Source organism: Cucurbita pepo, chromosome 11 (assembly GCF_057944985.1).
Source record: "Cucurbita pepo subsp. pepo isolate OVF chromosome 11, ASM5794498v1, whole genome shotgun sequence".
NCBI lineage: Eukaryota > Viridiplantae > Streptophyta > Magnoliopsida > Cucurbitales > Cucurbitaceae > Cucurbita > Cucurbita pepo.
In genome coordinates this window covers 8,560,022-8,577,417 of record NC_141808.1, presented here as the reverse complement: position 1 = coordinate 8,577,417, position 17,396 = coordinate 8,560,022, and the positions used below count along the sequence as shown (strand labels likewise).

At 40.8% G+C, this 17,396-nt stretch overlaps 1 protein-coding gene and 1 non-coding gene across 2 annotated transcripts; one reads left to right on the top strand and one right to left on the bottom strand.

The window, feature by feature from the left end:
* Window positions 1-14,289: 14,289 nt before the first annotated feature.
* LOC147790229 (uncharacterized) lies at window positions 14,290-16,383 on the bottom strand. Its single transcript, XM_087128642.1, has 3 exons — window positions 15,793-16,383; window positions 14,997-15,330; window positions 14,290-14,741 (listed from the first exon to the last, which is right to left on the bottom strand). The coding sequence occupies exons 1-3, from the start codon at window positions 16,381-16,383 to the stop codon at window positions 14,290-14,292; spliced, it is 1,377 nt and encodes a 458-aa protein (XP_086984768.1).
* LOC147790230 (small nucleolar RNA R71) lies at window positions 16,034-16,139 on the top strand. Its single transcript, XR_015423032.1, has one exon. It is a non-coding gene; the product is annotated as a small nucleolar RNA R71 (small nucleolar RNA).
* Window positions 16,384-17,396: the final 1,013 nt, after the last annotated feature.

Here is a 17,396-nt window from a genome sequence, read left to right as displayed (position 1 = left end):
GACCTAGAGTTGGCCGCTGTAGTGTTCGTGCTGAAAATCTAGCGACATTACCTGTATGGAGAGAAAACCCAAATTTTTACCGATCACAAAAGTTTGAAATACTTCTTCACCTAGAAAGAGTTAAATATGAGGCAGAGAAGGTGGTTAGAATTGGTGAAGGATTATGACGTAGATATCCAGAACCACCCTAGAAAAGCAAATGTGGTCATAGATGCCTTGAGTAGGAAGACGGTCCACTCGTCGGCCCTCATTACGAGGGAAGTAAGGGTACAAAGAGAGTTTGAGCGAGCCAACATAGCTGTAGCGACCGAGGGAGTCATAGCACAGCTGGCCTGACTCACGGTACAACCTACGCTTAGGCAGAGAATTATTACCTCCCAACGAGAGGATCCTAACTTACAGAAAGTCCTAGGACAGCTAGACGAAAGTCCGGTAGATGGATCCTCAAAGTCATCAGATGAAGGACTATTGTATCAGGGACGCTTATGTGTTCTTGGAATAGAAGATTTAAGGAAGGAGATACTGATGGAAGCTCACAACTCTCCATTTGCCATGCATCCAGGAGGTACTAAGATGTACCGAGATTTAAAACAACACTTTTAGTGGAAGAGCATGAAGAGGGATGTGGTCGGGTTTGTGAGCAAGTGCTTAGTTTGTCAACAAGTGAAAGCTCCAAGACAAAAGGCGGCGGGGTTGTTGCAGCCCCTAAGCATACCGGAGTGGAAGTGGGAAAACATAGCGATGGACTTCATAGTAGGTTTACCCAAAACGCCCAAAGGCTATACAGTGATCTGGGTAGTTGTCAATAGGTTGACCAAGTCGGCACACTTTCTACTTGGGAAGGTTACATATACAGTTGACAATTGGGCACAACTGTATGTGAAAGAAATAGTAAGACTACATGGAGTCCTAGTGTCTATAGTGTCGGATCGGGATTCACGCTTTACGTCAGCATTTTGGCATGGACTTCAAAAAGCACTAGGTACCTACCTCGACTTTAGTACTGCCTTTCACCCCCAAACAGATGGACAAACGGAGCATTTAAACCAAATTTTAGAGGACATGCTACGCGCTTGCGTACTAGATTTTAAGGAAAGTTGGGATTCCAAACTCCACCTGATGGAATTCTAGTATAACAACAGTTTCCAAGCAACTATTGGAATGGCACCGTTTGAGGCACTGTACGGGAAACAGTGTAGATCCCCACTATGTTGGAATGAGGTAGGAGAGAGAGAATTAGTAGGACCTGAGTTGGTTCGACTCACCAATGAGGCTGTCCAAAAAATTCGAGCGAGGATGCATACCGCTCAAAGTAGACAGAAAAGCTACGCCGATGTAAGGCGTAAAAGCCTGTTGTTCAAGGTAGGGGACCCAGTATTCCTCAAGGTGGCACCTATGAAAGGGGTGTTAAGATTCAGACATAAGGGCAAGTTAAGTCCTAAATTAATTGGACCATTCGAGATCCTAGAGCGAGTTGGTCCGGTAGCGGATAAGTTAGCCCTACCTCCAGCCCTCTCAAGAGTACATGATGTATTTCACGTGTCGATGCTAAAGAAGTACATTACGGACCCTATCCACGTAATAGACTATGAACCACTCCAACTCAATGAAGATCTGAGTTACGAGGAAAAACCAGTAAGAATCTTAGTTAGAGAAGTAAAAACCTTATGCAACAGGAGCATTGTGTTCGTTAAGGTACTGTGGCGGAATCACCATAGTGAGGAAGCCACGTGGGAGCGTGAGGACGAAATAAGAGAGAAATACCCAGAGTTGGTACAAGAGTTTGAGACTTTCGAGGATGAAAGTTCTTTTTAGGGGTAGATAATATAACGACCCGGGAAAGAAAGAAAAAAAGTTCTTTTTAGGGGTAGATAATATAACTCAATGAAGATCTAAGTTAACGGCCACAGCATGCCTAGCCTTCAGCCCATGACTCCCAGCACCATCAGGATACCTCCAAAGGGAGAAAAGACAGAAAACTACGAGAGAGAGAAAGAGATTTCGGAAAAAAAAAAAGTCGGCGAGTGTCCAGTTTATCCGACGAACCCTCAAACCGACACCAAACGACCTGTTACCGCCACAAGAAGGATCCCTAACGAAAGCATGATAACTCAAGGTGCGTTTTGTGCTTTTTAGTAAACGCCGTCGTCGGTAACCGAGGTCAGAAAATTGGGTATTTCCTAATCATTCTTAGATCTGTGGTTTTAGGAACCTTTAGGCCGCAAAACATCCAGAAAAGAAAGAAGGACGACAAATAAAGAGGAAGAGGAAGAAAGAGGACCGAAATCGGCAACGAAAATGCCGCGGGAAGGAGAGAGAAAACTCGCCAGAAAATCGGCTAGAGTCAGGTAAGGAAGACGAGGTCCACGGATTCAGGTCAACCCAAACCCAAAACCCAACAGAGTCAGCCAATTCTTTTCCTCGGCCTCTTCCTTCAGCCCAGCCCAACTACAGCGACCCAAACCTCAGACAAGCCCAGAAGCTATGGTTCAGTTTTACCAACCCGAGACCAGCCCGACGGTCCAATCGAGCTGGTCTGCAACCAAAAAAAAAAGCTTTTGGCCTACCCCAATAAGCCGAGGCCCAACGATAGTCTTCACCCAGTAACCTTCGTAGCCTACGACTTGGACCACGACCCGAACCGGACTGCGACCCGCGCTTCGACCCGATGCTACCGCACGACGTTGCTCGCTCTACTGCTGCCACATGTCACATAGCGGCGCAGGCAGTCCCTCGGCTCGGCGCGGCGCAAACGGCTCGGGCTCCCTCAAATGACGCTCTAGCGGCTCCCAGCGGCTGTTCGGCTCGGCTCACCTGTTTTCAGCCCGGTTTCCACTGTTTCGACCCTCTCGGATCTTTTTTTGGCCCCGATTAAGGTATCCGAGGCCGTTTTAGAGCCGTATTTCACATTTATTGAATTATAGAGAAATTAATTGTGAAATACTAACAGAAAGTGGTGAACGGTGTGATAGGAAACAAACCCCAGCGACGTAGGAAGCAGCTCTCACGGAACGGGAGCTTACGTTTAGCTATTTAGGGAGTACTTCGGCCAAGGCCAACCAAGTAAGTGGCCTTACTATATGATAGGCTAAAAAATTATATGAGTTCTGATGATGTGTGGATTACGATGCTTGATGATTTGTGCAGTATATACATATTTTGATGAATGATGTACTTGGTATGTTTGACGCACTTTGTGGCAATATGATGAGTATGATGATTGCATGATGTTTACCTTAATATGATGATGGTTTCCATATTGAGCATGCTAGATGATGATGAGTGCCATATTGCATCATGTCGTTAGATCGACATAGGACACAACCCTAAGAGCATGAAAATAATATTAATATAAATATCCACGAGCATGTGTTACCTAGAGTAACAAAGCGATGAGACTAGAGGGTTGTGTCAGAAGAAACATTACGATGGATTTAGAGGGGCATAGGGCTACTTCCCCTAGAGATGATGAATGCGGACGCGCACCTTATGATGAGCGCGAATTCGCATAGGTGCGAATGCGCATAGGGTGTTCATGAGGCGCATGACACTATGGGGTTCCGCTGACCTCCAGACGTCGCTATATATTAGCGCCCTGGGGATTCACACTCTCACGTGTGAGTTTTGTGTAGGGAAGTACTACACATCCAATTTGTCCGAGACTTGAGACCACCCCTAAGATGATTAAAGATAGGTCCCTAATTCATGATTGCATGTGTTTGCATTAGCATGGCCCCTATAGTGGGGTCACTTACTAAGTATTTCTTTGAAATACTCAGGCCGTGTGCCATATTGTTTTTCAGGTAAAGGCAAGGCTCCCATGTACGGTTAACGGTGGGATCGTGATCAGAGACTGTGGCGCGTGCATATGATAGTGGCATATTTAAAATTCCTAGTGTTGGTTAGGATAGGGCGTTTTCATTTCATTCATTTATATTATTTAATTTATAATCGTTTTTTTTTTCATCTTTTTGAACTTCAGCATGATGTTTGAAACACGTAAGTCCGGCAATGTTTTCCAATGTTTTGAAGTTTTAAATTTTTCCGCTAATAAAGATGACCATTCTTAGATTTTTATTTTGCATTAGAGATGAGCATGAGACGTTAGTGGCGACTCTAGATATGTGGAAATTTAGGGTCGTTACATCAAGCCTCCATCTGTTGTATAGTCAAAATTTAACTTCTTTAATGCCCAAAATGCTTTATGTTCCAATTCCAGGGGTAGATGACATGCCTTCCCAAAAACTAGCTTGTAAGGAGACATTCCTAAAGGGGTTTTGAAGGCTGTCCTGTATGCCCATAATGCATCATCAAGTTTCACCGACCAATCTTTCCTGTTGGGTTGTACCACCTTTTCCAAAATACTTTTAATTTCTCTGTTGGAGACCTCTGCTTGCCCATTGGTTTGTGGGTGATAAGGTGTCGCCACTCTATGTTTTACATTGTATCTCTCTAAAAGCCTATTCATCAATCTGTTCATAAAGTGCGTTCCCTTATCGCTGATTAATGCTCTTGGTACACCAAACCTAGTGAATATGTTTCTTTTTAAAAACTTGAGTACCGTCTTCCCATCGTTGGATGGACAAGCTATTGCTTCCACCCACTTGGACACATAGTCGACAGCCACTAGAATATATAAGTTCCCATAAGATGGCGGAAATGGTCCCATAAAGTCAATGCCCCATACATCAAAAAGTTCCACTTCTAGAATTGAATTCAGGGGTAGCTCATTTTTTTTTACTGATATTTCCCGTCCTTTGACATTGATCACAACCCTTGCAAAATTCTTTTGCATCTTTGAAAATTGTTGGCCAATAGAAACTCGATTGAAATACCTTGGCTGCTGTCCTTTGCCCTCCAAAATGACCTCCATATGGAGATGCATGACATTGTTCAAGAATTGTTGGTATTTCACTGTCTGGAATGCATCTTTTCATTATGTCGTCTCCACATTGTTTAAAAAGAAAAGGTTCATCCCAAATGTAACTTTTGGATTCATGGAAAACCTCTTCCTTTGTTGATAATTTTTCTCTTTGGGTATGATGGCACAAGCCAAAAAATTTGCTATGTCTGCATACCATGGAGTTGCTGTCATTCTGCTACTGCTATTGCTGTTTATCCCAAGCAACTGTTCATTCGAAAATGCATCATCAATTTCTTTGCTATTGACCTTTTCTTCCATGTTCTCCATTCTAGATAAGTGATCCGCTACATGGTTATTAGCTCCTTTCGTGTCCACGATTTCTATCTCGAACTCTTGTAATAGTAGAATCCATCTAATTAATCTTGGCTTGGCATTCGGTTTCATCATTAGGTGCTTGATTGCTGCGTGGTCAGTGTACACTTTCACCTTCGCTCCAAATAAATAAGCTCTGAACTTTTCAATAGCGAATACTACGGCCAACAATTCTTTTTCAGTGGTTGTATAATTCACTTGAGCCTAATTCAACGTTTTGCTGGCATAATAGATAGGATGAAGTACCTTCCCCTTTTTCTGTCCTAACATTGCCCCCACAGCATGGCCACTAGCATCACACAGCATGGCCACTAGCATCACACATCAACTCAAATGGTGAATTCCAATCGGGTGTTGACATTATAGGAGCTGTGGTCAGCGCTGTCTTTAATGCTTGGAAGGCAGTCATGCATTGTTTGTCAAAAACGAATTTTCTATTTGACTCCAACAAACTACACAATGGTTTTGCAATCTTGGAGAAATCTTTAATAAATCTCCTATAAAACCCTGCATGGCCCAAAAAGCTTCTTATACCTTTAACTGACGTAGGTGGATTCAATCTTTCAATAGCTTCTATCTTGGCTCTATCAACTTCTATTCCTCTTCTTGAGATCTTGTGGCGTAACACTATTCGCTCATTGACCATAAAATGACATTTTCCCCAATTCAGTACAAGATTCTTCTCTTCACATCTTTGTAGAACCTTCCAAAAATTGCACAAACAAGTCTCAAAAGATTCTCCATAAACCGAAAAATCATCCATGAATATCTCCATAAATGTTTCTACCATATCTGTAAAAATGGCCATCATACTGTTGAGTTATGAAGTCTGCTCCCTGTATTTATAGCTTGGTCAATGGCTATATCCGGTAAAGCTATATTTGGTAAAGCCATATATGGTGAAGCTATATCTGGTAAAGCTATATCTGGTAAAGCTATATATGGTACATAGCTATATATAGTAGATGGTTAAATCTGGTAAAGCTATATTTAGTAGATTGAACCATATATATATCCCGTCCAGTAAAGCTTTGAAATGTACTTTCTATTCTCTGTACTCTTGTTCTACATGCCTGAAGTCATCAATAAAAAATCCTTTTAGCTAGAGTTCTCCTTGCAATTCTGTCTATCCTTTTCTTTGTGATCATCTAGATCAAGCGTGTGCGTTGTTGTGCGATCCTAACAACTGGTATCAGAGCAAGGCAAAATTCACCACGATCTGTGAAGATGGAAGTTCAAAGATTGGAATTGAGAAGTTCGATGGATCCGATTTCAGTTTCTGGAAGATGCAGATTGAAGATTATCTGTACCAGAAAGATCTTCACGAACCTCTGTTGGGGGTGAAGCCGGATACCATGACCACGGAACAGTGGAAGCTCAAGGATCGACAAGCCTTAGGGATGATCCGGTTGACGCTATCCAGAAACGTGGCGTTTAACATCATCAAGGAGAAGACAACGTCAGATCTGATGAAGGCGCTGTCAAATATGTATGAAAAACCGTCGGCTATGAACAAGATGTATTTGATGCGTAGATTGTTCAATCTACAGATGTCTGAAGGTGGACGTGTTGCGGATCATATAAGTGAATTCAATATGATCATAAGTCAACTGGGTTCGGTGGAAATTAATTTCGAAGATGAAATTAAAGCGTTGATTTTGATGTCATCCTTACCCGAGTCATGGGATACTGTTGTTGCCACAATCAGCAGTTCCCGAGGATCTGATAAACTGAAGTTTGATGAAATTCGAGATGTAATTCTCAGCGAAAGTATTCGCAAACGGGAAACTGGAGATTCATCAGGCAATGCTCTTAGTGTTGATCGAAGGGGAAGAAGCAAATCAAATAGCTCAAACAAACATGGGCGTTCAAAATCAAAGAACCGGGGAAAATCTCCAAACAAACCCAACGTAACGTGTTGGAGCTGTGGGGGAAAAGGACACTTTCGGACAGATTGTACAAAGCTAAAGAAGAAGCAGAATCATAAATCTGAAGATGATGATGATTCTATATACACAACAGAAGATGCTGAGGACGTTTTAATCCTTAGTGTGGATAGCCCAGCTGAATCCTTGATTTTGGATTCAGGTGCATCGTTCCATTCGTCTCCAAGTAAGGAATTGTTTCGAAATTTCAAATCAGGAAATTTCGGGAAGGTGTATCTTGCCGACAATAAAACCTTGGAGATTGAAGGAAAGGGAGATGTCTCCATACAAACTCCAGCAGGAAATCAATGGACATTACAAGATGTCAGATACATTCCTGGTCTCAAGAAGAACCTGATCTCTATTGGTCAGTTGGATAGCACAGGCTATGCAGCAGAGTTTGGAAAGAGTTCCTGGAAGATTGTGAAGGGCGCCATGGTTGTTGCGCGTGGCACAAAATCCGGAACCTTATACACTACTGCAAAGTGTATAAACATGACTGCTGCTGCTGAGGTGCTTCCAATTCAAGTCTATGGCACAATAGACTTGGACATATGAGCGTCAAAGGAATGAAGATGCAGACTGCGAAAGGAGCTTTAGAAGGCTTAAAATCTGTTGATATGGGTCTTTGTGAGAGCTGCGTTATGGGCAAACAGAAACGAGTTAGTTTCACAAAGGCTGCCAGAGAACCGAAGAAAGTGCGGTTGGAAATGGTCCATACAGACGTCTGGGGACCATCTCCAGTTTCATCACTTGGTGGATCAAGGTACTACGTCACCTTCATCGATGACTTCAGCAGGAAGGTATGGGTTTACTTTCTGAAACACAAGTCAGATGTGTTTACCACCTTCAAGAAGTGGAAAGCTGAAGTTGAAAATCAGACCGGCTTGAAGATCAAATCCTTGAGGTCTGACAATGGAGGAGAGTACAACAAATCAGAGTTTATAACATTTTGTGCAGCTGAGGGAATTAGATTAATAAGAACAATTCCCGGTAAGGCCAGACAAAATAGTATTGCAGAAAGGATGAACAGAACCTTGAATGAGCAAGCAAGAAGCATGAGGATTCATTCTGGATTGCCAAAGACATTCTGGGCTGATGCTTTGAACACAGCAGCATATTTGATTAATAGAGGGCCGTCAGTACCCTTGAAGTTCAAATTGCCCGAAGAAGTATGGAGAGGAAAAGAACTCAAGTACTCTCACTTGAGAACCTTTGGTTGTACTGCGTATGTTCATGTTGATCCAGAGAAGAGAGATAAGCTTGATGCTAAGGCTGTGAAATGCTACTTCATAGGCTATGGCTCTGACATGTTCAGGTATAGGTTTTGGGATGAGAAAATTATGAAGATCCTAAGACACTGTGAGGTGACCTTTGATGAAAATGTCATGTACAAGGACAGAGAGAAGATAAACTCTGAGACTACGAAGCAAGTGGGAGTTGAATTTGAGTGGCAAGAAAATTCACACAGTGATGGTACAACAGAAGCTCAAGAAACTCCTGATCCTATTGCTGAAGAACCACACGTGGCTGATCCTATTGCTGAAGAACCAGACGTGGAGCAAGTTGCACCTCAGCAGGTGTTGAGAAGATCATCCAGAACTACCAGAGCACCAGATAGATATTCAACCTCATTACATTATCTGTTGCTGACTGACGAAGGAGAATCAGAGTCCTTTGATGAGGCCCTACAAGTGGAAGATTCAACTAAGTGGGAGCAAGCCATGGATGATGAGATGAGCTCACTTGAAAGGAATAATACGTGGGTGCTGACTGAGTTGCCTACAGGAAAGAGAGCTCTGTTGAACAAATGGGTGTTCAAAATCAAGGTTGAACCAGATGGCAGAAGGAGGTTTAAGGCTCGGTTAGTAGTTAAAGGATATTCACAAAGAAAAGGCATTGATTATGCTGAGATCTTTTCTCCAGTTGTGAAATTAACTACTATCTGAATTCTACTGAGTATTGTTGCATCGGAGAATTTGCACCTTGAGCAAATGGATGTAAAAACGGCATTTTTACATGGAGATCTAGATGAGGAGATCTATATGCAACAACCCGAAGGATTTGCAACTCCAAGCAAGGAGCACATGGTGTGTAAGCTCAATAAGAGCTTGTATGGACTGAAACAAGCACCGAGACAATGGTACAAGAAGTTTGACTCCTTCATGAGCAAGAGTGGTTTCCACAGAAGTGAAAAGGATCAGTGTTGCTACCTCAAGAAATACACTGATTCTTATGTGTTTCTACTTCTGTATGTGGATGATGGATCAAGTATGAGGGAGATAAACCACCTGAAGGCAAGCTTGTCTTCAGTATTTGAGATGAAAGATTTAGGTGCAGCGAAGCAGATCCTTGGGATGAGGATTTCTCGAGATAGATCTGCTGGCACATTAAATCTATCCCAAGAGCAGTACATTGAGAAGGTGTTGTCCAAATTCAAGATGAATAACGCTAAACCCAGGACTACCCCCTTGGCAAATCATATTAAATTGTCAAAGGGGCAATCCCCCAAGACAGTTGAGGAACGTGAGCACATGGCAGTTCCGTACGCTTCTGCAGTTGGGAGTTTGATGTATGCTATGGTCTGCACTAGACCTGACATAAAACATGCAGTGGGAGTTGTTAGCAAGTACATGGCAAATTCAGGGAAGGAACATTGGGAAGCTGTGAAGTGGCTTCTGAGATATCTGAGAGGTACATCCAATACTACACTTTGTTATGGCAATGGCAAAGTAGTTCTGCAAGGTTTTGTGGATGCTGATCTGAGTGGAGATGTAGACTCTAGCAAGAGCACATCTGGGTATATCTACACTATAGATGGAACAGCAGTGAGTTGGATGTCCAAGCTTCAGAAATGCGTCGCTCTTTCATCTACTGAAGCTGAGTACGTGGCCATAACTGAAGCTGGAAAGGAGATGATATGGATGATAGACTATCTAGAAGAATTAGGCCGGAAGCAGTGCAAGAAGATCCTTTATACAGATAGTCAGAGTGCCATACAGTTGGTGAAAAACCCAGTCTATCATTCAAGGACAAAACACATTAGAAGACGGTACCATTTCACTCGCAGGTTAGTGGAAGAAGGCGATATGTGTTTGGAGAAGATAGAGGGTGCAAAGAATCCAGCAGACATGTTGACAAAATGTGTTGATGTTGGAAAATTAAAGCTATGCAAAGCCCTAATTGGTATGGTGTAGGATCAGTCTCCAAGTGGGAGAATTGTTGAGTTATGGAGTCTGCTCCCTGTATTTATAGCTTGGTCAATGGCTATATCCGGTAAAGCTATATTTGGTAAAGCCATATATGGTGAAGCTATATCTGGTAAAGCTATATATGGTACATAGCTATATATAGTAGATGGTTAAATCTGGTAAAGCTATATTTAGTAGACTGAACCATATATATATCCCGTCCAGTAAAGCTTTGAAATGTACTTTTTATTCTCTGTACTCTTGTTGTACATGCCTGAAGTCATCAATAAAAAATCCTTTTAGCCAGAGTTCTCCTTGCAATTCTCTCTATCCTTTTCTTTGTGATCATCTAGATCGAGCGTGTGCGTTGTTGTGCGATCCTAACACATACAATGTTGAAATGTCGCTGGAGCATTACATAGTCCAAAGGGCATTCGTCTAAAGACAAAAATTCCATATGGGCATGTGAATGTAGTTTTCTCTTGATCTTCTGGACTTATTGTAATTTGATTGTATCCTGAATAACCATCCAAGAAGCAATAACTTGACTTTCCAGCAAGCCTATCAAGCATTTGATCAATGAATGGTAAGGGAAAATGATCCTTACGTGTCACTTTGTTTAGCCTTCTATAATCCATGCAAATTCTCCATCCATTTACTATTCTAGTGGAGATCAACTCATTGTTCTCATTTGCCATTACTGTTATTTCTTCTTTCTTCGGAACACATTGAATAGAACGGACTCAGCTGCTGTTTGCAATTGGATAAATTATTCCAGCATCTAGCCATTTGAGAATCTCCTTTCTAACAACCTCCTTCATCATGGGATTTAATCGTCTTTGTTGCTCAATGGACTTAACTTTTCCTTCCTCCAATTGTATTTTGTGCATGCATAGTGAAGGGCTAATTCCTTTTATATCCGCCAATGTCCAACCTATCGCCCCCTTGTGCTTCTTCAATGTTTCTAGGAGCGTATCCTCTTGAGTCAAGGATAGTGTCGCTGAGATGATGATGGGTAGTGTCTTCTTGTCACCTAAATAAGCATACTTAAGGTTAGGTGGTAGTGGTTTCAAGTCCAGCTGTGGCGCTTCCTCAATAGATGGTCTCATCAGTGAACTCTTTCTTCCCTCACATTCTAGTGACTCAAAAGTTCTGTTGAATTCACCTAAAACTGCTAACTGTTATATTCTGTCATTCCAGCTGCTGTCTTCTTCCTATTAGGATCGATACCAGTTGTTAGGATCGCACAACAATGCACACGCTCGATCTAGATGAACACAAAGAATGGGATAGAGAAAAGTTGCAAGGAGAACTCTGGCTAAAAGAATTTTGTATTGATGACTTCAGGTATGTACAACAAGAGAGAGTACAGAGAATAGAAAAGTACATTTTCAAAGCTCTACCAGACTAGATATATATATGGTATAGTTTACTATATATAGCTTTACCAGATTTAGCCATCTACTATATATAGCTATTTACCATATATAGCTTTACTGGATTTAGCTTTACCATATATAGCTTTACTATATATAGCTTTACTATATATAGCTTTACCAAATATAGCTTTACCAAATATAGCTTTACCGGATATAACCGTTGACCAAGCTATAAATAAGTATCAGGCTCCATAAGCCTAAAAATTCTCCCACTTGGAGACTGATCTAGTCAACCAAGAATTTCACTCTCAAACGACCATGAGCATCTTCACTGCACCATACCAATTGAGGTTTTGCACAACCTCAATATTTCAACATCAACACATTTTGTCAACATGTTTGCTGGATTCTTTGCACCCTCTATCTTCTCAAAACACATCACCCTCTTCAACTAACCTCCGAGTGAAATGGTATCGCCTTCTGTGTTTTGAATGATAGACCGGGTTCCTCGCCAACAGCATGAGTCTTAGGAGTTTCTTTAGTATCTGCTACAACATCACTATGTGAATCTTTTAGCAACTCAACCTCAACTCCCACTTGCTTCCCTCTTGTTTCTCAACAAGAGTCTCAGGAGTTTCATGAGTATCCGCTACAACATCACTCTGTGAATCTTTGAGCAACTCAACCTTAACTCCCACTTGCTTCACCTCTGGTTTCTCAGCAAGAGTCTCAGGAGTTTCTTGAGTATCCGCTACAACATCACTCTGTGAATCCTTGAGCAACTCAACATCAACTCCCACTTGCTTCACCTCTGGTTTCTCAGCAAGAGTCTCAGGAGTTTCATGAGTATCCGCTACAACATCACTCTGATCCCAGTTGTTAGGATCGATATCATTCGTTAGCTCTGATACCAGTTGTTAGGATCGCACAACAACGCACACGCTCGATCTAGATGAACACAAAGAATGGGATAGAGAAAGTTGCAAGGAGAACTCTGGCTAAAAGGATTTTGTATTGATGACTTCAGGTATGTACAACAAGAGAGAGTACAGAAAATAGAAAAGTACATTTTCAAAGCTCTACCGGACCAGATATATATATGGTATAGTTTACTATATATAGCTTTACCAGATTTAGCCATCTACTATATATAGCTATTTACCATATATAGCTTTACCGGATATAGCTTTACCATATATAGCTTTACTATATATAGCTTTACCAAATATAGCTTTACCGGATATAACCGTTAACCAAGCTATAAATAAGTATCAGGCTCCATAGCCTAACAATTCTCCCACTTGAAGACTGATCTAGTCAACCAAGAATTTCACTCTCAAACGACCATGAGCATCCACTGCACCATACCAATTGAGGTTTTGCACAACCTCAATATTCCAACATCAACATATTTTGTCAACATGTTTGCTGGATTCTTTGCACCCTCTATCTTCTCAAAACACATCACCATCTTTAACTAACCTCCGAGTGAAATGGTATCGCCTTCTGTGTTTTGAATGATAGACCGGGTTCCTCGCCGACAGCATGAGACTCTTGCTGAGAAACTAGAGGTGAAGCAAGTGGGAGTTGAGGTTGAGTTGCTCAAAGATTCACAGAGTGATGTTGTAGCGGATACTCAAGAAACTCCTGAGACTCTTGCTGAGAAACTAGAGGTGAAGCAAGTGGGAGTTGAGGTTGAGTTGCTCAAAGATTCACCGAGTGATGTTGTAGCAGATACTTAAGAAACTCCTAAGACCCTTGCTGAAACACCAGAGGTGAAGCAAGTGAGGAGTTGATGTTGAGTTGCTCAAAGATTCATAGAGTGATGTTGTAGCGGATACTCAAGGAACTCCTGAGACTCTTGCTGAGAAACCAGAGGTGAAGCAAGTGGGAGTTGAGGTTGAGTTGCTCAAAGATTCACCGAGTGATGTTGTAGCAGATACTCAAGAAACTCCTGAGACTCTTGCTGAGAAACCAGAGGTGAAGCAAGTTGGAGTTGAGGTTGAGTTGCTCAAAGATTCACAGAGTGATGTTGTAGCAGATACTCAAGGAACTCCTGAGACTCTTGCTGAGAAACGAGAGGTGAAGCAAGTGGGAGTTGAGGTTGAGTTGCTCAAAGATTCACCGAGTGATGTTGTAGCTATAGGCTATGGAGCCTGATACTTATTTATAGCTTGGTCAACGGTTATATCCGGTAAAGCTATATTTGGTAAAGCTATATATAGTAAAGCTATATATGGTAAAGCTATATCCGGTAAAGCTATATATGGTAAATAGCTATATATAGTAGATGGCTAAATCTGGTAAAGCTATATATAGTAAACTATACCATATATATATCTGGTCCGGTAGAGCTTTTAAAATGTACTTTTCTATTCTCTGTACTCTCTCTTGTTGTACATACCTGAAGTCATCAATACAAAATCCTTTTAGCCAGAGTTCTCCTTGCAACTTTCTCTATCCCATTCTTTGTGTTCATCTAGATCGAGCGTGTGCGTTATTGTGCGATCCTAACAACTGGTATCAGAGCTAACGACTGATATCGATCCTAACACTTCCTACCCGCTTTCCCCATCATCCCATTCCTCGGTCGCTGGTTGTTCTGTCAATTCATACACTGCTGAGCATTCTTCTGTCACTGTTGAATATTTCATGCTGTCATTGATGTTAAATTCAACTTTTTGGTCACCCATTCTTAACGTGATGGTTCTTTTGTAGACATCGACTAATGTTCTTCCGGTCTTTAAAAATGGCCTCCCCAAAATAATTGGAACATCATGATCAGCTTCATAATCTAAAATGATAAAATCTGCAGGAAATATGAATTTGTCAACTTGAATTAAGATGTCCTCAATCTTTGCTTCGGGATAAGTGAAAGATCGATCTGCTAGTTGAAGAGTGACTGTAGTTGGTCTAGCTTCACCAATACCTAACTTTTTGTAAATAGACAGCGGCATTACATTAATGCTTGATCCCAAATCACATAATGCTCGACCTAGCTTCTTCCCTCCTATTGATATTGGAATTGTGAATGAAGCGACATTAGATTAAATCTTGTTTTTCAATATTGCACTACACTCTTCATTCAATGGTATCGGTGAGCACATCCTTCAAGAATTTCACATAATTTGGCATTTGCTTCAAAGCTTCAATTAATGGTATATTTATGTGAATTTCCTTAAATATGTCCATGAACTTTTCTTCTTTCTTTTTATTCTTTGTGGAAAAGGAGGTGTTGGTGTGTATATTCTGCTTTCTTGTCCACTGTTGACTGATGTTTGTGCTTTAGGAGGCTTCACAATTTCTGCATAATTTCTGTTGTGTTCTTTCTGTACAACAGCTTCTGCATCATTTTTGTTGTGTTCTTCTTGCACAGTAGCTTTCTCCTTTCTCTGCTGTGTACCAGCAGTTTCTTGAGAGCGACTATCACCGTGTTCTTTAATTTTTTGTCCTCTGCTGGGTATTTCTTTCCCACTTCTCAACTCTATTGCTTGACATTGTTCCATTCCCTCTCTTTTTGGCATTTTGGTGTCTGCTGGCAACTTACCAAGAGGTCTATTTCGTAACTCATTTGCTAATTTCGCAATGATGCTTGTTGACTTTGTATCACAGCATCATTTATAGCCATATATTTCTTTATTAGGCTCTCAAGCGATGTTCCCGGTATGTGTTGAGCTTGGCTAGTTTCTTCCCCTTGGTTCGTGGCTTGTTGAGAACCATATGTCAATTGATTTTGTAATCCAAAACCCGGAGGGTAATTTTCTTTAGGGGGCATTTGTTGGTTGTACGAGCCTTGTCCCTTCCATGAGAAATTTGGATGATTTCTCCACCCCGGATTATAAGTATTTGAGAAGGGGTTATTTTTCGGGTTGCCTTGACTAACTCGATTCCCGACATAGAAAATTGAGGCCGGATTGCTTGGACATTGATCAAAGGTGTGTTCCTCTCTACAATATACACAAGATTCGGCTGCTGTCTGGTTAATTACAGCAGCTGTATGGATTGGTGCTTTGATATATGGAGTCTTGCCCCAACGCTAGATTTTGTAAAATATTAGTCACCGAAGCTAGTTGAGCATTGATAGAGGACAAAGCATCAACTTCAAGTACTCCTCGAGTCTTCCTTCCTGGGTTGCTTCTCACATCGGCCCATTGACAATTGTTAGATGTTATTCTCTCTAAAATCTTAGATGCTTCATTGTATGTCTTTGACAAAATAGCTCCATTGGCGGAAGCATCAACTACTTGTTTAGTAACAATATTTAATCCATTGTAGAAAGTCTCCATTTGTATACAATGAGGTAGTCCATGGTGAGGACCATTTCTAAGCATCTCCTTAAATATCTCCCAAGCTTCACTTAGTGTCTCATCTTCAAACTGTTGAAAAGCAACAATCTCATTTCTGAACCGTGCATTTCTCGTGGGTGGGAAATACTTGATCAAAAATTTCTCTACTAGACTATTCCACAAATCAATTGTTCCCGGTGCTAAGGTATTCAACCATGATTTAGCACCATCCCTCAATGAATATGGGAATAAGCTATGTCTAATCACATCTTTATCCACTCCTTGAAATCGAAATGAGTCACTAACTCCCAAAAATGACTTTAGGTGTAGGTGAGGATCTTCAAACTCGTGATTTAGTTGGGTCATTTGCTGTATATTCTGTTCTGTCATTTTCTTTTTCTCCCTCAACCTCCGTCTAAATGTTCTCTCTATTTCAGGATCCAAAATAAATTCCAAACCCGTAGTTGGGTTCATACATAGAATTATGCAGTAGTAAACTCAATTTTTCAGCAGTAAATACAGCAGTAGGAAAACTCAGCTTACTATGACTTCTTGTTGGCTCCAGCTCACAAAAATCTACAATAAGTAAAATAAACAAATTAGGTTCCCTAGCAACGGCGCCAAAAACTTAATCGCTTGTCGATATATATAATAAAATGATGTAAAATTCACAAGAATAAGTGCAAGTATACACTATCACAAGTAGCAAGTAATAAGTAAATTGTCGGTTCCACAGGGAACCTATCTTTTTGGTTAATTTTATCGCTGGAAATTAAGTGAGTTTTTTGGTAACATTCAAATGGGTGTTGGAGATTTTAACTATTTAAACAAAACTAAAACAGAGTGCCACTGCGGTCGAAAAAAAGAAAATGATGAGAAAATCAACTATAATGAGGAAGGTTCGGCTAAGAGAGATTAAATATAGATAAGTTGTTGAGTTTTGTGGTAGATTTTAGTTCCTTTTAATAGATTCTCAAGCCCACTTCCGAGGGTCATGAATGGTGATTATTTCCATAATCGTTGTAATTTCTATTAACAAGGCTCTAGGAGATGAATTATTCCTAACCCTTCTATTACCCTTCAAGTCTCCTTGCTATGGAACTAGAGTATTAAAGAAGATTTCATTGCTCCCTCTCTTCTCCCGAATAAGAGAACAACTATGTATCTAAAGTAGCTAATTAAACATACATGTAAATCATTAACAACAACTCTTTAATAAACTAAAATCATACTGTCAACATACTTAAACTATATAAAACTCTATCGCCTCGCTTATAAAGTTTAGCTTTCCATACAAACTGAATTAAACAAAGGAATCCGCATCTTCATCATGTAAAATTGATGGAATAAGGAAAGAGAATAAGGAAATAGAGAGTTAT

Bases quoted from the DNA above. Each gene is read 5' to 3' on its own strand.
- LOC147790229 (XM_087128642.1), bottom strand. From the start codon at position 16,383: ATGACCCAACTAAATCACGAGTTTGAAGATCCTCACCTACACCTAAAG. The intron at 15,331-15,792 runs GTGACTAATATT...TGTGATACAAAG, and splicing joins TCAATGCTCAACTAGCTTCG to TCAACAAGCATCATTGCGAA. The intron at 14,742-14,996 runs GTGGACAAGAAA...CAATATCAATAG, and splicing joins AGCACAAACATCAGTCAACA to GAGGGAAGAAGCTAGGTCGA.